This window comes from Panthera pardus, unplaced genomic scaffold, assembly GCF_024362965.1.
Source record: "Panthera pardus isolate Hobbes unplaced genomic scaffold, ASM2436296v1 HiC_scaffold_27, whole genome shotgun sequence".
In the NCBI taxonomy this organism is placed as follows: Eukaryota; Metazoa; Chordata; class Mammalia; order Carnivora; family Felidae; genus Panthera; species Panthera pardus.
The window spans coordinates 25,742,210-25,763,695 of record NW_026526843.1 but is presented as its reverse complement, the minus strand read 5'-3'; the positions used below and the strand labels follow the sequence as shown (position 1 = coordinate 25,763,695).

General features: G+C 42.3%; 1 protein-coding gene across 6 annotated transcripts in view; it reads right to left on the bottom strand.

Moving 5' to 3' along the window:
* The window catches only part of TENM1 (teneurin transmembrane protein 1), a 781,688-nt gene that overhangs the window by 59,676 nt on the left and 700,526 nt on the right, over positions 1-21,486 (bottom strand). For all 6 annotated transcript variants that reach the window (XM_019438138.2, XM_019438139.2, XM_053892078.1 and 3 more), the window contains one exon: positions 14,079-14,233. In XM_019438138.2, the coding sequence (XP_019293683.1) occupies positions 14,079-14,233 (155 nt within the window). The remainder of the gene's footprint in view (positions 1-14,078; positions 14,234-21,486) is intronic.

Here is a 21,486-nt window from a genome sequence, read left to right as displayed (position 1 = left end):
TTTGAGGAAGATTTCATGACGGATCGTGCCATCTTCCCACATGCCTCTTTTGGAAACAGAGTGCTGTACTAAATGGTTTCGAAGGTCGGCCCATGACAACATTTCCTATGTGCTCGGAATTTACTTACAAATATTAATATTTACGTATAAGTAAAAATACATTTACTACTAAATATCCTTTCTATTCCTTCTTGCTGGTCTCCTTGTGAAACACTGGGATTGCTCCTGCAGAACCCTCTTCTCCTTGATTTGGAGTTGGAAGTGTATTCTGAGGTGGACCAAACATCTCCTCTTTTCATGTATCTCAAGATAAACACTTCTCAACAGATGTGGCCTCTTGGTAAATGTTTTATATATCCCCGTGTTCACTTTTCCAAATATACTAACTTCTGCATGGAAAGAGGACACTCCTGCTGACAGCCAGATGAACTGTCTCTGAATTGTGTTTCCATTTAGTAAAGATGGGTTGGCACTGATTCATATACTTTCCCTTCTTGTAGTTAACGGAGACCGGGGCTCTGTTTAAAGGTATGGTCTGAAATATAGTTAGGCCAACTGGCTCACATGAAGACTTAGCCTAGGATGTTGGCCACATAAGCCCTGTTAACCACTGAATTTACCAACCAGATATTTTCCCATATCTGAGAGAGTTTCAGGTTTATTTCAGGTCATGGCGCCTGCCGAGCAAAATGTGTGGAAGACTGAGTGGTTCAGAAGTAGTTTGCAAGCTTTGCATCTTGTGACTGTCCCTGAACTTTGAAGATGCTTTTCCTCTGGTGCTTAATAGTTTTAATAAGAGCTAACGTGCCATTGTCCTTTGTGTGGAAAGAGGACACTGCTGAGGGAGTTTTATTTATGTGATAAATTATGTTTTCGATATAGCATTGAGCACGGTACTTGACTTTTATTTTAAGGCCCCTGACAACTCTGGCTATTTGCTTGTGTGCAGACATTTCAGCAGAATTTGGATGTGCTGGAGTTGAAGATGTTGGCCTGCTGTTCTCTACTTCTTATATAAACAACCCGAGCTGTCACTTTGGAGGGAGCGATGCAAATATCTCTGATAATAGGTTATTCCCTGATTGTGATTTTTCCTTAGAGGTGCAGGCCTGAAAAATGCAGTTAAAAAAAGAGTTTAAATGAATTTGGAGAAGGGAAATGATATTTAAAGGAACTCTGTGGATCATCTCATTGCAATGCTTTCCCCAGTGTATTATTCTGTTAAACTTGGGCTATTACATATCTGAATTTTTGAAAACTGATCGACATGCTTGGCACCTGAATATCTTAATAAAACAGAAGGGTCACTGGATACACAAAGCCACTCATACATTAAACTTGCTTCAAAAATCCTAGGATCCTGCTTTCTTCTTATGAACATGTCAGCCTCATAACTTCTTTCTTTTTGATTTCCCACTTAGCTGGGAGCCTTCTGTTTTGTCTTGGGAGAGTCATAGTCTCCACATTGACCTAGATAAACTGTCTTCTTACTTACCTACTCCCGTATTTATTTATTTATTTATTTTCGTGAAATTGACCTACCTAGGATGGCTGCAGGCTACCTACAGAATGAGCTGTTCTTTTACCTTTTGATCTCAAAGTCATGGAAGATGACCTAAAATCTACACATATCAAACTCATACATGTATGGAACTCACGCGACATTCCAGCCTTAGCTCCACAGTCAGTATGACACTTCTTGAGAGTAGAAAGAGAATGAAGGATTTGGAGCACCATTCAACTGACTATAGTGAACATCCTGTAAGTGATCCAGACAGAGCTTCACATCAGCATTAGGCAGATGAAACCCTCTGTGAAGGTTACAGCAGGCTGAGACCAGTCTCTGGAGCACGTGATTGGTTGTAGCCCATCAAACTCATCTACGGGCATATGCATGCCTCTTTTGCAAAAGGTATACCGATATACCAAGGACAGAAGGGAAGATCCCACAATTCCTACAGCAGTCCCAAACTTCTTCTTGGTCCTTTTTATCTTGGTTTTGTAAATGATCGGTTCGATTTTCTGTTCTGTGGATGGAAGGTCAAATACCACTGCTGCTACTACTTGCTTATTGAGCACTTATGAGCCAGGCACTTTGCTAAGTGATTTATACATATTATCTTACTTAATCCTCACAACTTCCCCATAGCGGAACATGACATCATCATCCTCATTTACAGATAAAGAATTTTTCCCAGGGGCACACAGCTAGCAAGTAGTGGATCTGGGATTCAAACCTAGGTAGTCTCTGTTCCCAACCACCATGCTTTACTGACTTTTTATATTGGCTTCACGATGAAGGAGAGTCTACCCTAGAGGCCTGATTTTGTCTCTTGCACTCTCTGTTAGAGGATTAGAGAAGAGTCTGGCTCTCCTTTTCAATTCCAGAAAGTGTTCTCCTGCACTTGACTGAGCAAGGAGAGTAGGTTTGTACTGAATGAGCAACAAATAACATTATCCAGGAATGCATTTAAATTAGAGACTGACAACCACAGATAATACAAAATCAGAATAACCACCTTGTGGACTTATTTTGTTCTCGTGTCCTCCCGTTTTAGCAAGTGCATGATGAATTGACAGAAAATAGTTCCTGAAGATGCCAATTAACATCTTGCATCATCCCTTATATTTGTAAAGTGGCTCATACTTTTCCAAGTGCTTTCACATTAAAAAAAAGCGAGGACGCTTAATCAACAATTGGGTCATTTATTGAATTAGCCTTCATAAGGAGGAATAATTAACCAGCTCTAAAATTCTAGTGTTTGTTTTCCAAGTGTCGTGCTGAATCTGAAATTACAGAGAAATCTCTTTTGGGTCAACAAGTAGACAAAAATGATTTATTTTTTTCTATACTGCCATATTTCAGAGGAGGACAGAATAAATGATTCAAAAATAGATGTTCTTTTTCTAGAATATAGAAATGGCAACAAAAAGTAGTGTTTATTTAGCATTATTATGTAATTTCAGGCATAAACGCTAACGGATCACTCATTCACAGGTGAGTAATGTGGACAGTCACTAGGGACTCTTAAAGAAAACTTTTATAAATGATTCTTGGTGCTGCTATCAAATCAGAGTCTGAACAACATTAACTGCCATCTTATGCTCTTGTGACGGCATAATTTGATTGCTACTTATATCGACATTTATGCCACCGTCTTTCCATATGCCACCCACCTAACTGGTGTGGCAGATGAACACATAAAAGCCAACGTTACATGTAATGCCATAGGACCTCTCTCCTCCGTTCTGATCAACACTAACAATGTACAGTTGCGAGTGTCTTTCGAAAACCAAAGTTCTTTCGTGTTTGTTTTCTTGTTTAGCTATCACAACAGCCTCAGGAGGCAATATGTGTTTTTATCCCACTTTATAGTGGTGAGGAAGCTCAGACCCAGAGACCTACAGTCGACGGAGGTCACACTGCTAATAAATGGCAGAATCTGGACTCACAGTCAGGATTCTCTTACGTTCTTTTTACTTGACTTGCTACATTGGTCAAAGGGAAATAGGTGATTAGGTCATTGGCCAGGGAACTTTAGGAAAATATGTCCCAGTAATCCTGAAGAAAAGAAAATATTCCAAGCTTATAAACGCATCTGGCAGGAAGTTTGCTCATTTTTAGTAGCCATCGCTTTCTATTTTAAACACTTTCACATTTAATGTTCCTGATAGATTGAGGTCTTTGAGAAGATGGCTACATTAGCAGTGCCATGGGTGATGCAGACTGAGCTCACTCTTTGCCTGGTAGAGACTGGCACCTGCCCCCACTCTCATTTCTGCATTTATAGGATGAGGCTTCAGATCAGCGGGAGGGACTGGCTGTGACCGATGGGGATTGACTGAGTGCATGTGGCTCAGATGAATAGAGCAGAACATCGCTGATTTAGGACGCTTACGTTGGGACTGCTGCAGCAACCAATCGCTGAGTAGGTAGACTGCTGTACAATTGATGTTGTCCAGGCATGAGAACAGTGAAAGGAAATGGGAATATCCATTGGAGGTTTGGTTTGTATGAATTTTTTATTGTTACTGTTGTGAAAAAACCACGTAAGATTACATCGATCATCTCAACCATTTTGAAGTGCACAGTTCGCTAGTGTTAAGTGCATTCCTATTGTCTGCAGCAGATCTTTACGACTTTTTCATCTTGTGACACCGAAACTCTACCCATGAAACGTGAATTCCTTCTTCCCCCCATCCTTTGGTAATCACCTTTCTACTTCCTGTCTCTATGATTTTGACTAGATACTTCATATGAGTGCAATCATGCCATAGTTCTCTTTTTGTGGCTCATTTCACTTTGCATAATGTCCTCGAGGTTCATGTGTTGTAGTGCGTGACCAGATTTCCTTGTTTGAGGCCGTGTAATATTCCGTTGTACATTTATACCAGATTTTGTCTATCCTGGTAGGAGTTTTAATGCCACCTGACCCGTTAGTTGGTGGTCACCATTGCAGTGGGCGCTTTAGTTGGTTAAACTAACCATGACCAAATAGGATAAAGTAAATGGCACAAGGGCTACCACTTAACTTTTTTGGTTTCATTTTCCTACTCCGTGGGCCTTGTGAATCTGCTCTTTGAGCCATTCTGCACTCCTAATCTCTTATCCCTTTTGTCACCTTTCTTTTACCCCCACCTAGCTGTGTCCACTGGTATTGCTGGCCCCTGACAGAGGTGTTTCCAGGTATCTCAGATCAGTTGCTTTCATCTTCTCTGTCTTACTGTTAACCAGCAACTCCCTCCATCCTTCACGCCTTCCTTCAACCACATATCCCCCTCTATGGACGGTCTGGAGTGTGGTCACAGACCTTTTCTTCGTGTTGACAGTGAGACAGGTTCCACAGTCACTGAAGCATTGGGAAGGGGTGGTGGGGGTGGAGGTGTGGAGATTGTCATCGCTGGTGGCAAGAACTTTAAAAATAAACTTTCTTTTTTTTTTCCCTGGGAGATCCCTTTATTCAAGCAAACTTATTATAATTCAGATTTTCTTGATTCCCTACAGAGCTTCACAAAATTTAGAAGTCTGTCCCTGCAGGGAATTTTACTTATAATGGCCTTCATTCGAAAGATCTAATTCTGTTCTCTTTCAGTGTGCACATGGGAGAGTGATGGAAGTGCACAAAGAAAATCAGGTAACCCCTGAAGAACTTGAGTTTCAATATCATCTGTATCGCTTGGGGTGATGGGCGGACATTCTGTAGACATGAAAGGGTTGGCAAGGGAGACAGGAGGAGACAATGAGAAACATCAGGCAAGAGTTTAAGAAGGGAAAAGAAGGTGCCTTTTTCTGTTCTAAAACTACTGTGTTTGGTTTATTTTCTTTTTTCCCCCTGATTGAGGTAGCTTTTCATGCCTGGATGTTATTATATATATATATTTCTGAAAACAACAGAAGATGCTAAATCCACTTGTATCAAGTTGAATTGACATGTAGAGTTTGAAAAGGGAGCTTTGTATTTCTCCTTCTATTCAGTGGTGGTTAGTTTTATCTGAAACTTGCAAAAAATTTTAAGGACGCTAGAAAACGGCTTTTTCAGCTATGTGAAAAGCGGAAGACAAGCAAGCAAGGCAGAGGTGTGCTGCTTGGGGCAGGTGGCGTAATGCTGATGGATGAGAGAGGGGAAAGTCTGGTTTTCTCTGTTAAGAAGAATGACTGGAAGGAACACTGATTCAAAGTTACTAGAGTCCAGGATGAGTGAAGGGACTGTAACACACCACCTAACTTCTTCAAACTGAGTTCAAGTCTCCTGGCCAGGAAAAATGACCTCTTAGAGACAGCTTGCAAATGGGTTTTTAGAACAATTTTTTTCTTGTGATTGTTGAGAAACAGTGGGCAGTAGAGGATGCGCTGGAAGGTAAGAGGTGGGTAAACATAGTTCTGATCTCAAGAAGATTCAGAAGATGTGCCTCACAGATTTCATGGTGGAAACCTGATATCGATTTGGAAAAGATCCTCAAATGCGTTAGTAAACCATTTTTTCTTAGTTCTTAGATGAGGAAATGGTGTTTATGGATACTATGACTGGAAATTAATTATGTTGAGGGATTCTTCTTCCCTATTTAAAAACAGTTTTTTAATGTTTACCTTTGAGAGAGACAGAGTGTGAGCAGGAGAGGGGCAGAGAGAGAGACACACACATACAGAATCCGAAGCAGGCTCCAGGCTCTGAACTGTCAGCACAGAGCCTGACGTGGGGCTTGAACTCACAACCCGTGAGATCATGACCTGAGCTGAAGTCGGATGCTTAACCAACTGAGCCACCCAGGAGCCCCTCTTACTTCCTTTTAAACAGAGTTACCAGCCTGGTAAGGTTTCTTTGTGGATAAGTTGAAGAAAATATAGGTGAGGCTAGTGACTTTCAAACTTGTTTTGACTGTGACCTTCAGTAAGATCTATATTTTACCCCATTATCTGAGATATACAATTGAAATAAAAGTTTCATGAAACATTACTTACTCATCCTTACTACACATGACACATTCTAAGGTTTTGTGTCCTATTTCTTTTTTTCTTAAAGCTGGTCATAGGTCAATATATTGGTTTCCGGATCCACTACAAATCGCAACCCATAGGTGATAGTTCAAACAGATGGGTTCAAAGTCTAACAGATGACTACTCTAATGGTGCCACAACTTCATCTTGGCCTATCTATCCATCAGTGTTATCATGGATGAGGACATGGAAGGCATTCATCAAATCCATAGGTGACACAAGGCTGGGAAGGACAGTGAAGATACTGGATAATGGCAGAAGAATGCCAAGATATGGATGGAATCTGATGAGATAGAATCGAATACAGACTAACGTAAGATCCTGCACTATGATGCAACCAATTGTTCAAGTACAAGATGAGGACACTGGGATGAGAGACATGTGCATTTTTAGCCCCCTGCAATCACATCATAGATCAAAAAATGTCCAAAAATCCAATTTAATTTTACCTGTGGTTTCTCAATCTGTGCTTTTTACTTCCTTGGCGTTTTCCAAAAAGGTCTTGGGGTCACCGTGTAAACTACCACTGGGTGGGACTGAGCCTGAATAGGGAAGGTTCTCGTATATCACTTCTTATTTGATCTGCTGTTTGCATCGGTTTTATAAACGGGGACTTACTTTATTTGAAAGAAATGTTCTTTGGCAAAAATCCTTTTGAAGACCGCCAGGCAAGATGAACCGAAACAGAGAATATAGAAAGAGGGTTGTGATAGTCTCCATTCTACCTTCGAGCTAGAGCATATGTGGATTGTTTCGTTCACGCCTGGAAACCTCACTCTCGAAGAGATATTAAATAAATGGGAACATGTTCAGAGAAGAGTGAGGAGAATGGCAAAGGAGCTCAAAACCATGGCAAGTGTGGGGCAGTTCAGTGGATCAGGGATGGGACTTAGAAGGCCTGACAGACTTGCTCACATACACCAAGCAGGCTGTCATGTGGAGGAGGCAGTTAGAAGAGCAGTTTGGTGAAAAGAATGTGGACTTTGCCCTCAAGTCGACCGGTTCAAGTTTCAACTCTGTCACTTATTGGTTGTGTGATCTTGACCAAGTTACTCAACTTCTTTGAACCTGTTTTTCACGTTTGTTAAAAATAGGGAAACGATACACCGTACTCACCTTGAAGGGCGGTCATGAGGATAAATAAGATGCCACAGAGGAAGTACCCAGTATAGCTCATGGATCACTTAATACATTTATTTCATAGAAAACAGATTAAATTGATAACACAGGGCCTCAAGAGTCGCAATAAGACTAGATGGTGAAAGTTAAAAGACTATTAAAAAGTTAAAAAGTATCCCAGAAGAAGTTTCTATCAGGCGGAGGCATTCAAAGATGGAATGAGCTGCCTGGAGGAGGTAGTGAGTTTTCTGTTCATAAGAGGCATTTGAAGAGAGGCTGGTTATTATATGGTGAGAATATTCTGGAGCAAGGTCCAGCATCAACTGATTGGGAGGAGGACTGGGATTCATAGTAGACTCGCTGAACAGATTGAATGCGTGGGGCCAAAGTTTGCTCCTCCAAACAACCAGTTATGGCCTTCCTTCATGACCACAGATGATACTTCCCTCCACCTGTTAGGCCCATTTGACGAATGGGTGCTTTTGGGAACTACTCAGAGGCATACAGATGATCCAACGAGCATTTATAAAGGAGTGGTTATACGTCAGATCCTCTAGACAAACACCTCAAAGTGTGTGTCTTGTGGACAATGGGTCAACTGCATTGTCTATACACAGAAAAGGTCCATGTTTCTTGTGTATCTGCTATCAGGTTGATCTGGGGAGAGCATGAGGCTGGCTCTAAGGAGTAAGCCAGCTCTCAAATTTGCTATCACACCAAGAGACCTGGTCTAACTCCTAGTTCCATTCTAGTCAGGCACGAGATGGAAGTGAGTTACCAGAGCAGGATGGTTCAAAAGCAGCGACGGAAATAAAGAGCCCAATCTCTCCATAATCAACTCATCCCCTGAAGTGAGGGGCCTGGTTGTTTATAGCAGTGCTTACAAAGGGCAGTCATGCTTCAGAGTTTATACCGAGAATTCAGGTTCACATTTCAGTAAATCAAAAAAAGATATTGATTTGGAACAAATGGCTGATTTTATTGTCAAAGCAAATTTCATTTCTTGAGATGATTAGGTTTTATTAAACTATTTCCTAAGTGCCACTAAACACACATTCTGTGAATAAACAGCATATTCGTCAAATGGCATTTGTCATCCACTTAACTACAATGATACCTGGTCATCTCCAATTGTCATTGAAAATGTAGAAGTTGGAAAAATGCACACTGGGGGCCAGAAAACTTGTGCCTGAGTCACTTAATCACTCCACGGTCAAGGCACAATACATAATCCTTCTGACTACCAGTTTTCTCTGCTGTAGCTGGAGATAATTATAGGTACCTCTCAAGGGTGGTTGGGTTGTGGAGATAAAATGCAAGAGTGTGAATAAGACAGCATAGTTTCGGGCACATAGTACGCTCTCAATAAGTGGTAGCGGTTATTATTAGAATTACTATAGGGAGGCCATCATGATGTACTGAATATTAAGGCAGACTATCAAGGACGAATTCCTCCTGGGGTTCAGGTTTGCCTCAGAAAAGTGCAGAAGACGAAAACAAAGAAGAGAAAGAAGGATGTTCTCCACATCACTTCCCAGCTTCCAAAGGTACTCTGCTACCATGGATGGACCTTCCCTTGTTGGGACCTTTTGGTTTTGAAATGCAGGGAAAGTAACAAGGAACTTTAGGAACTGGGTTATATTTCTGAAGAGAAACCTTCAGAGTTGGAAGGGACCCTGAGAAAACAGTGGGTCGGTCTTCCTGAGTCCAGAGAGGCTTGTATTTCAAGCATTCATAGATTACTGTTATCCAACATTGCCTTTACAAGTTTCAAAACGCAGGGACTGTGTAAGGTCTTTTGATAATGCACGATGCTGCCACACAGTCTTAGAATCGGTAAGCTCTTCGTAGGTCTGATTCAAATCTTCGTGCTGCACAGGCCTCTATTTTCTCTCCTGTCTGTTTCTGTCAGCAGACTCTTTGTGCTCTCATTTAGACATGTGTCTCCACCCTCACCCATCAATGTATTTTGATTTACTGAAATAGGAAACCGAGCACTGTGTAAGCCCAGCTGGGTCACCGTAAGTACTACTACCAACACCGGGGGCTTTGCTCTTGGGAGGTGTTATGACGCTCCCTACTCAGCTTTCTTTCTTCCAGCGGAAGATGGCCCATGTTCTCCAGTACAGTCACGGAAAACACAGGTCCCCCATCTGCCACAGTTGTCTAAACAGACAGCGGGAGCTCTGGCCACAGAGGCTGAGCGTCTGGGCAGCTGTGCCACACACTGGCTTCCTCCCGGGAGACACTATCCAGCCACCCAGCTGATTTCAGTGTTCCCCACCTGTCATGCACCTGTGCCCCACCTGGGTGCGGATCTGCACACACCTGGGAGCTGACTTGCTTTAATGCCAAAGCCTCCCCTTCCCAGCCAGGCATCTCAAAAAAGTGATCTATTTTCACTTTCTCCATTTCCTCACCTCCCACTCTACCACTGCAATCCTATTCCAATTAATTAGCACTCCACCAAAGGCATTCCTATCAGAGTCACGAATGCTGTCAAGCCAAATGGCTTCTTAAAAAAAAACAGCTTATTTTATGTGACCTCTAAAGCAGCAGCTGGCATTAACCATTCCCTTCCTTTTGAAAAGCTTGTTTCCCTTGGCTTTTTCACGGCACACGTTCCTGGTTTTCCTCCTACTTGTCAGGTGTTTCCCTCTCAGTCTCCTTTGTGGCCTCCTATCCATTCCTCAGCCTTCTCTTGAGTATTAATATCCTTGGAGTTTGGTCTTAAGCCTTCTCTTCTTTTGATGCCATGGGCGCCCCCTCCCCCCCCCCCCGGAAGACCCCATCCATTGTCCCATTTGTTGTTCCCATGTGTGGACTGATAATCCCAAGTCTAACCTCCTTTTCAGGCCTTGAGCTTTGGACCTATTTCCAGTTGCCTGCAAGACAACTGCAAGACTTGGCACCTCAAAGCCACCATGTCCTGAACTGAGCCCATCATTCAACCCTCACCCGCAACCCTGCTTCTCCTCTTCCTGGATTCCTTATCTCAGAGAATAGTGCCATCATACCTGTACTTCCTTAATCCTGCAATTAAGTCCAGTCAACGAGTTCTTTGCTTTTGGCACCAATGCTTCACTGACCTCTCCAGGTTCTTAACCCATACCGCTGATACTTCAGGCGTGGCCATTGTCATTGCTTGCCTGTGTAACCTGCATAAAGCTGAGCATCTTCACGTTCAGTGTCATCAGAGTTGTAACCCAAAGAAACGTCATCTATGCATCCCCAAAACATTGGAAAGCAATTTAATTTGTACAGAAGTCTTTTGACAAGGTGCTAGTCATTTATATATGTCTTTTGTCTCCATCACACCTATATTACTTCAACAGCCTCTTAAGTGGTCTCCTTGCCTGTAACACTGTTTCCCTCCACTCAGTTCTCTATGCAATAGCTAGAGAGATCTTTAAAAAAATTTTTTCGTGTTTATTTTTGAGAGAGAGAAAGAGAGAGAGAGAGAGAGAGAGAGAGAGAGACAGAGTGCAAGTGGGGGAGGGGCAGAGAGAGAGGGAGACACAGAATCTGAAGCAAGCTCCGAGCTGTCAGCACAGAGACCCACGAGGGGCTCGAACTCACGAACCGCGAGATCATGACCTGAGCCAAAATCGGAAGCTTAAATGACTGAGCCAGCCAGGCGCCCCGCAGCCTTGCTAATTTCTAATAACCGCCTCCCACCCCACCTCACTCGACTCCCCATCTACTCCCCCAAATGACTGTTTTTCTAAAGCTGAAGCTGGATAAGGAAAAAGGAAGGGAGGGCATGAGGGAAACTGAGGCTTGGAATGAAATACCATAGGGGAAATGTGATTCTGCGTCCTGGTTACCAGGGCTCCTTCTCACTGGGCTGCGCTCTACATCCCCACCTGAAAGGGACGAGGTAGCTTTTATTGTGGCAATTATGGCTAGCAAATGGCATGTGAAAAAGAACCCTTCTCATGGTGATGAGGAGCATATGTTTGCTCTATTTAGACAAAGAATTCTCTTTTGAGCATAACTTTTCCACACAGAAACAGATAAGTTGTTTAGACTTGACTGATTGCAATACTAAGTGTCCTATTTTAAGTTAAAAATATCCCACAAGTGAATCATATACGTGCATCTTCTCTTTCGTCCCCCTCCTCCATGGAAACACATTCACACCCTTCCTTTCTGCCATAAATAATGCTCCTTTTCCTTGCCTTCCACAGGATTTTGCATCATGGAAAGTTAGGTTGCTCGACGACTCGACAGCCTGATCCACTCAAATCTCTCTTAAGAATGGTTCATTCATGGGGTCAGTTTTCCAGGCCTTTCCAGGGCCTTTTCAGGCCCATTTTATTTTTGTAGTGGACTATATCTGATTACTTTCTGCATTTCTGAGGCGAGGGAGGGGCACATAGAGAAGAAGAAATCCCCCAAATAGGCACATTTTTAGTGTTTTATAGAGATGTGTATGTTTGGAGGATGGAGACGGGAAGGGATAACAGAGCTAACGACTAAAGCAAGGTTTCCAGATGATGCTTTACTTGCCTTGTGGTGCTAGGTTCCAGGGGTACAAAGAACAAAGCGACATGAATGCCCTAACCCTGGCAGATATCGCTGGCTGCCTCCCCAGCAGCGATCCTTCATTCCTTGCCAAGAGAAGCCTGATTTTCATTTAAGAATTAGGTAGCAATATGCTTAGGGAAGGGAACCCAATTCCAGAGGGTTTGAATCCATTTTGGAGATCCCATTTCCCCTTTGCCAGTGTCCGGTGAAGGCAAGGGCACATGATTTGATTCTTGCCAGTGTGACTCAAGAAGGAAATCTACTGGCATCTTTCTTACCTCTGATCATCTCACTATGTGAATTCATGAGACCTTACAGTTTAAACTATTTTTATTTTTTTTAGATTTTTTAAAAAAAATGTTTATTTTATTTTTGTTTTTGAGAGAGAGAGAGAGAGAGAATGAGAGAATGAGTGGGGAAGTCGGATGCTCATCGACTGAGCCATCCAGGTGCCCCAAACTATTTTTATTTTTATTTTTTGAGAGAGAGAGAGAGAGAGAGAGAGAGAGAGAGAATGAGAGAGAATAACAGCGTGCACGCCCATGGGGGAGGAGCAGAGAGACAGGGAGAGAGAGAATCCCAAGCAGGCTCAGCACTATCAGGGTAGAGCCCAATGCGGGGCTCGAACCCACCAACCGTGAGATCATGACCTGAAGCGAGATCAAGAGTGGGATGCTTAACTGACAGAGCCACCCAGGTGCCCCTGAACTATTTTTAGATACATGTTTCATTATTTGCAGTCAAAATCACCCTCTCCGATACACTCACTAACCAATCCTAAAACTCTCAACATCTACTCTAATTCATTTGAAAAGATTAATAATCTACTTCATCGGAGTCTCGGGTTCTTGGACTGTTAGAGCTCAAAAGTCCCTTTGAGGACTGTCTAGTCTATTTCTCTCACACTGCAGACTGAGGAAGACACCCAGAGGATGCCGGAACTGTGCTGTATGCTCTATAATCTCTCTATATGTCCGATCCTGATTTTGTACAACTGTGGTAAAATCAGAATTTTTGACTCAGATGAAAGTTACACTGAATTTTCCCTTTTGTTCTGACAAAAAGCTTTCCTAAATAAATGTAAAATAGATCTCAGAGGGAATGTTGCCTCTATTTAAAACTTTCAAATGCCTTAAATACAGCTGTTTACATACACATGAATAACAAGTCATGCTTGTATATGCATTACAAAAGATTCCTTTTTAAACAATTTTTTAATGTATTTATTTTTGAAAGAGTGAGACGGTGTGAGTGGGGGAGGGGCAGAGAGAGAGAGTGGGAGACACAGAATCCGAAGCAGACTCCAGGCTCATGAACCGCGAGACTGTAATAGGGCACCTGGGTGGCTCAGTCGGTTGAGCCTCCGACTTCGGCTCAGGTCATGATCTCACAGTTCGTGAGTTCGAGCCCGGCATCAGGCTCTGTGCTGACAGCTCGGAGCCTGGAGCCTGCTTCGGATTCTGTGTCTCCCTCTCTCTCTCTGCCCCTCCCTCACTCACACTTTGTCTCTCACTGTCTCTGAAAAGTGAATAAACCTTAAAGAAAATTAAGAAAGATTTCTACAGACCTCAGTAGTCAGTGCTTTTCCAAATGTGCGTTACTGCATTATTTAAAAATAATAAAATTATGTAACTTGGAAAATACTCAATAAAAGACTGACCTTTACCCTCCAATTGATTCAAATTTGAGAGCCTTTATTCTTATTCTTTTCTTTTCTTTATTCTTATTCTTACGCCAACATTCCAGCGGGTAGTACTCCCAAGTGAGTTTATCTGAGGTGGAAAAAAGTAACTTGCAGAAAGAGAAACTTCTGCTACCTGATGTTATCACAGATACACCAGGCTTCCTTTCTACCTAATTTCTGTATGAGAAAATTGGTATCCATTTCCATGACGCCAAATGGCGGTAACGCTTGGAAACCAGCGGTGCCTACCTGAGTGATGTCCATTCCTGAGTCACAGCTCAGTGGCTGTGTGGAAGTCAGACCGTTTGAGCCGATTACAGTTGTGACCACAGCATTGTCATCAATTCTCCGAATCATGGTCCCATCCACAAAGTAAATGAATCCATGCCTATCAACTGTGATGCCTGGTGGGAAGAAGCAAATGAGCATTAGTAGTCTAGTGGGCCACATTTGCACCAAGATCGGTATTTTGAAAGAAGCCACAGAAACCGAAGAGCATTTTAAAGACATATGGATTCAATTTTGCTCAGCACAGCCAGGACAGTAATGGGAGAGGTTTGTTCAGACACACATTCGCTTCTTTGTGTATTGAGAAGAAATGATAAAACGTAACGGGGAAATAAAGCCAGGTCTAACCATTTTGTGTTGCGTAGTTTTACATTTCTGCCCCCTAATACTTGCTTACCCCCACAAACAGAAAAAAAAAAATCCCCTTTAAGATAAACGGGAAGAGACCGGGGAGGCAGCATATATTACACTTCTTTTAGCGTGCAGATGCGTAGGCCACCGCTTATTTTCATGGTTGCATTAGAAATAAGTGACTTGGAAGGTATTAAAGTTATTTTCATCAATTCACACTCAGCTCACAGAGAGCTTGTAATAATTCTGATAAACTGGACTGTGTTTTTTTCTCTATATTATCTGTTAAGAGGAGTTTGGAAAGCAAAATTATGGTGTCACAAAGGGAATGGTCAAACTGCTAGAAAAAATGAAAGCCGATAAAATTCTCACAGTAGTTTTTACACGTTGTGTTAATTACGGCCTGGTGTTTTGGAAAATATATAATAGTGGGTAGGAGGCTTGGGTTCTAATACTGATACATCACTTACAACTCCTACGTGACTTCGGTTGTCATTTGTCTCTCCAAATTTTAACCTCCTCTTTGGTAAAGTACGGAAAAGATAATCTGCTTGTGATATTGTGATTTATAATAGGAAATATGTATTTGGCCTTCTTCCCAGTTTGTAACACAGAGCTGCTAAAACTTCGCAAATTTCTAAAGTGGCGAGAGAGACAAAGGTGTCTTTTATTACGCTAACGAGGGGACGTTTGGACCGCATCTGAAGATGGGTTGGTTGCCAGGAGAACCATTCATGAATAGAGGGTTGGTACTTTGAGTCCCACCCCCAGACCTCTGGGGAGGGGAGAGGGGCTGGGGATTGAGGTCAGTCTCCAGTAGTCAATGATTTAATCAACCACACCTATGTAATAAAGCCTCTATTAAAAACCCCAAAGTTCAGGCTTTGCAGAGTTTCTAGGTTGGTGAACACACGGAGATTTGAGGAGAGTGGTGTGCCTGGAGAGGGCACGGAGGCTCCACACCCTTTCGCACACACCTTGCCCTATGCGTCTCTTCCATCTTGGCTGTTCCTGAGTTATATCCTTTTGTAATAAACCGGTGATCCCGTAAGTGAAATGTTTCTCTGAGTTCTGTGAGCCCCTCTGGCTCATTAATTGAACCCAAGGAGGGGATCAGTGGAACCTCCAATCTATAGCTGGTGACAACCTGGACTCTCGATTGGCATCCGAAGAGGGGGTGTACGTTGTGGGGGCAGTTTTGTGGGCCTGAGCCCCTCACCTGTGGGAATGGACTTTCTCTGGGTAGATAGCATCAGAATTGAGTGAAACTGTAGGATACTCAGCTGGTATCCGAGAACTGCTCTGCTGGTGCTGTGGGGGGACCCCCCCCCAATACTGGAAATTGGTCTCAGAACGTTGATTACTGCCTTACCTAAGCAAAGGTGAGCAACTGTCTTAGTTTGGGATTGAGGCAGGGTTCAGTTTTAAAACTGGGACAGTCCTGGCCAAACTGGGATGAGTTGGTTACTCTTCGCCTAGGTTGTTATAAATATCATATGAAATAATACATTTAAAAAGTGTCAGACATATATAAAGAACATATGGTGTTCCTGCTTCCCTTGGTGCTTTTGACAGTGCTCTTGAAAATAACCACATGGCATTACTTTAACACTAGTCTACAATTTAGTCTTTTCTGATCTCTCCTTTATCCAGACCTTGTGAGACACAGAATGCATATTAAAGTTGGGAACATCTGTGACAACAAGCATGTCCCTTTAGTGTGTGTTCACGCACACACACACACACATTCACACACCCGATCATTTTCCGGGCCAAGAGTGAACTCACCTAAAGACAGTTTATAAACCCAACTTAATGAACTGCTTTTAGATGAACTAATTTGTTGGCAGGAGGTTAATGTTAGACTCGGCTTCATGGTGTACTTTGATTAATCCTGATGTTCCTCATGAAGTATTAATCCTTAGCATCTATAAAAGTTACAGATTCATTTTCACTTTCCCCGAATGCCTCTAAAGTCATGTATGTTTTTGGAGAGTTCTCCAAGGAAACCAGCATGTCCAAACAAGGGGAATTTCGTGTCATTAAGTCCCCTTTTCAATTTTAGATGCATAAGGACCTTTCAGCAGGTTTCTAAAAGAGACTTTTAAGATTGAGCAGGTCAAAGGATGACACCACATGAACAGTTCTTCCATCTCCAGAACATGTGGACTAATGATGAACCAAGGCATACCTCTGCTTTTTATTTTTGTTTTTGTTCTGGCAAACTCAAAGCCTCCAATGCTTAGTGTTTGGTCTGCCCTGTGGCAGGCAGGCCTATGATTACCTTCTATGACCTCTGTATTAAATTATCAGTGAGTGTGAAATTTAAAATTTGGTTGTCAGAAGAAGATGGGCTGAAAGATCATGACTCAAGTCTGGAGAGAGAAAGGCCGAGAGCAGTTCAGCTTGAAGTGTCTGAAATCATGAATTATTTACCAAACACATACTGAATGTCACTCTGCCAAGTTCTGTGAAGGCCAAGGGACAAAGAATCCAGGTGCACAGAAACTAAGAGGAATACCGTGGAAGTGTTGCTCCAACGAGAAGGCAGTAAATTTGGAGATTCTAACCCTTTGAAAGTTGGAACAGATTCACAAAAGGTATAGAGAAAGAAATGAATTCCTACAGGGACTAGCGTATTTGGGGAGCTCTTTACATCTTGATGTGGACACCAGGGAGGATAGTTCTGTTCCTGTGACCACTACATTCCTCATCCTCATCAGAGGGTGAAGTTTGTGCCGATCCAGGGAGGATAATCCTGGACTTTACATGGTTTTCCACTTTTAGCTTTGGTTAACTTCTAAACACTGTGAACCGCTTTCTCTCTGTTCATGTCAGCTCAGTTCCACAGATGAGGCTTATTAAATACTCACTAGTGGCCTTCGGGGCTTATTTGGCTGACCGTTTGTAGGATATTTTTCCATATATTTGTGCAGCCGTTTCTTTTATCATGGTCCAAATTCCAAAAGACTCCGTTATCCTGGAGACTCTTTAATTACATTTGATTGGGTTATATTTACGTGTGGAGTTGAAAAAGAAGTAGTAGGAAGGTCTTCGAGGAGCTGTGTGATAGATGCTTTACTAGTGCATCAGGGTGCATTTTATATGTACATATTTTCATTTCTTCTCACTTTCCTTCCCCAACCAACCAACACACACACACACAGACACACAGACACAGACACACACACGCAGAGATTCCCCAAACAACTAGTTTTAGAAACTCTTCACTGGTGAGGTTTAAGGGGCATTTAATTTGCACTGTGGTTAAAAACCAAACTGGAGATCCCAGGCAGGAAAAGGAATTATTTTTGCCATTACTTGGAAGGGGGTGGTCTCCCCTCCATAATGAGTATTGTTACAGCCCTGGGGTGTCAATGATGCAGTCAGCATGATCTATTACCATTTGTTAGGCTGAGTGGGAGAAGGTGGCACATGCCCAGTATATTTTAAGCTTTATTTTTTCAGAGACGGAGATGTGAATGATTTCGGAGCACATAAAGCCATCTGGGGCTAGCAAGATCTGCAGATTCAATTGACTTTCATATTTTGATATTGTTGTACCCAGATTTCCAAAATGTGGTACCTAATGTTGTGGGCAGAGTTCGTTCCAACGGCCACATCCATTGATGTGCTTACTGCCAGCATTTTCCTTACCACTGAAAACACAATGGAAGGCACAGTCTTTGTTTGGCTAAGAAAGGAATTAAACTGCATTGAGAGAACCACTTCCAGGGTTTAAAATTTTAACCACTATTCATTTCCACAGCAAGCAAAAAAAGATAGATCTTGGAGATTACCACAAGGTGAGGCAGTGGCTGGGAGTGGAGGCGGGAAGAGTACCACAGATAGCTTGAGTTCCCACCCCACCCTACCTCCAGCAAGGAAAACATCGGGCTCAGACACCCAGACAGCGTGTTTAGCTTGGAGCACATTTTTACATTTGTGAGAAAATAAATAAATCCTTGTAAATTAGTGCATATAATGAAAGCACTGACAGACCATAACCTGGAAGTGTGAATGGTGCTGTCTCCATTCATCAGCATTAAGCCCTAACAAGCTCTTTCTATGGAGGGACCTGCTCATAAATAAAGTGCATCTTGTAAAAAAATTATTCACAATGTCTTATGCAAAGTAGGGGACATTATATAATATCTGAACTGCAGGCTCTTTTCTCTGTGAAGCATAGCTCTGTATGAAACAGCTGCAAATTACAGGCGAAATTATTTGACTTCTTCCCTTGTCTTATTATCCTCCAATGAATAAATGCTATAATTCTTAAGAAGACAATTGCCTAAAGCTGGGGCAGCCTGGATAGTTACTAATAAATGTATCACCTGTTGGGGAAGAGGCACTGCTGATCAATACTGAAACAGCAGGGATTTCCTGATGTGAGGTCACTGGGAGCCCAGATGTGGAGGTTAATAGCCTGGAAATAGTAGCTAAAATCCCAAATTAGGTAACAGCAAAGATCAGAGTATTTGGCCGTGCAGAATGCCAATTTCAAACGTTGGCAGAAGGCATGTTTGTATTGAATTTATAAAAATTACAGCTGTTGAGGCCACCTACATTTGTATTATTTCTATCTTAAAAATGAACCTTCTCTCAAATATAAGCTATGGAAAGCAGTCATAAAATTCTCTCCATCTGCAGCCCTAGCAACCAGAAAACGGAAATACTAGTTTTTTCCCCCTTGACACAATGTGCTCTTTAATTTTATGATACAGAGATAAATGGTTAAAATAAACTTCCAGGAAATGTCCTAAATGTAGTATGGTGTCAGCTCAATCTCCATTACTGAGAGTGCTGAATTGTCTGACACTAGCTGTTGATCACAAAGTGCCCTTTAAATCAAAGAGAGATTAAAATATTTTGCTTGTTCATGTGCAATTCAATTCTCCGAAAATTGGTATCATGTGTTGGTCTATATGAAAATCCTCCACCAGGCAGAAAAGTCCATTCTCCAACTGATCTGTCTATTGTCCACTTAATTACCCGCTAGAATCAGAAAGGGTCAAGTTACTTCTGCACAGTGAGCCTGTTAAGTTCTCTTGCTAGGTAGCCCTTAAATGGAGCTTCTAGAACTCTACAAATATCTGTGTGTCACTAGGGTTGAAGGAGGCTGAGCTTAATGACCAGCTGAGATGACTTCACTGTGTGGTTAACAATGAGAACAGGATTTCTTCAGTAAGAGACTCTAATAAACCCACTGTAATATTCCATGACTAGTGAATGGTGTGACTTAATCCGATATTGTTGAATAAAAAAGTTACAGTATATTCTATACAGTAAAGGTCAATTTCCAAAGAATTTAAGTACAAATTAAAAATGATAAGCATTCAAATGAATATTCTACTGACTGGAATGTCCTTTCTTTCATGACTCAGAAGGTACTTTAAAGGGCTTCAGAGATATCATAAAGAACAATAGATGTTTAGGCCAGTTAACCAAGAAATTCCGGCTGAAAGAAATGGCCAGTTTTGAGCATGCGTCTTCTCGTTGGCTCCTTCTGATTCTCTCAGAGCGTTGACCAAGGCAGAGTGAATGAAAAGCTCTCCTACCTCCATCAGCCAGTATTTTTCTAAAAGTTTACTAGAGAAGCTCTTTCTCCTGATTTATTGATTCATTAGATTTATTTTGTGTCTATTACATGTCAGGTACAGTGCTAGGCACTAGGAGTACAGCAGAGTAGTATAAAACAGAGCTCAGCACTGGTTGGGGAGATGAACAAATAACCAGGCAATCACAATGCCTTGGGCTAAGCATTAGTTTCGAGCAAGTCCAGGATGCCACGGGAACAACCCTGGGGAACGGGCTGGGGAAATGAAGGTCACAAGTGATCTCTCAGAGTGACAGGTAAGCCAAACCTGAATGACCATGTTGAATTCCTGATGAGCCCAGCGTGACATCCAGGGAAGCACCACTGAAAACCCATGAAGGCTGACTAGTATCACTAACTATAATAACCATTTTCATTTGCTGCGACTATGAGGCTATTTCAGGCATGGAGCTGGATTCTCTACAGACATTTTCTCATTTAATCCTCATAGCAGCTTTGTGGAGTAGGTATTACTATCATTTTCCAGATGAGGAAATAGAAGTTCAGAGGTTGAATGACTAATTCCAGGTTACCTACCTAGAAAATGCTAGACTTAGCTCATCTGAGTTCAATGTCCACAATCTCTCTCTTTTTAGTGTTTATTTTTGAGACAGAGAGAGTGTGAGCGGGGTAGGGGCAAAGAAAGGGAGACGCAGAATCCGAAGCAGGCTCCAGGCTCCCAGCTGTCAGCACAGAGCCTGATACGGGGCTCCAATCCCCGAAAGGCAAGATTGTGACCTGAGCCGAAGTTGGGCGCTTAACCGACTGAGCCACTCAGTCGCCCCTCAGTGTCCAGTCTCTTAATCTCCATCCCATGTAGCCTAAATGCGGCTACCAATCACTTTACCACAGGAGCGGTGTACAAACTGGTTTCAGGAACTTCATGAAATAATCTGCAAAGTGTTTTGTGTATGGGGAGATTTTGTCACGGGGAGATGGTCCATTGCTTTAGTTACATTGTCAAAGTGACTACCGAGCCCTCTCAAAAGATTAAGAATTCTTGTATTCCTGTAGATCTCTTGGATTTCTTCAGGATTATCCTTCAAAGATATTCTGTGGCTTCATCCCCACAAAGGTGATGAGTTTTGGGGTGCCTGGGTGGCTCAGTTGGTTAAGTGGCCAACTTCGGCTCAGGTCATGATCTCACGGTTTGTGAGTTCAAGCCCCGCGCCAGGCTCTGTGCTGACAGCTCGGAGCCTGGAGCCTGCTTTGGATTTTGTGTCTCCCTCTCTATCTCTGCCCCTCCCCTGCTTGCACTCTGTGTCTCGCTCTCTCTCAAAAATAAACATGAAAAAAAATTTAAACAAAAAAGGTGGTGAGTTTTGAGAAAATACTCAGAGTTTCTATATGATGGGGATTTCGGTAACTGGACTATTGCCTTATGACCTACCACATAAAAAGGAGGCCCCGGGGCACCTG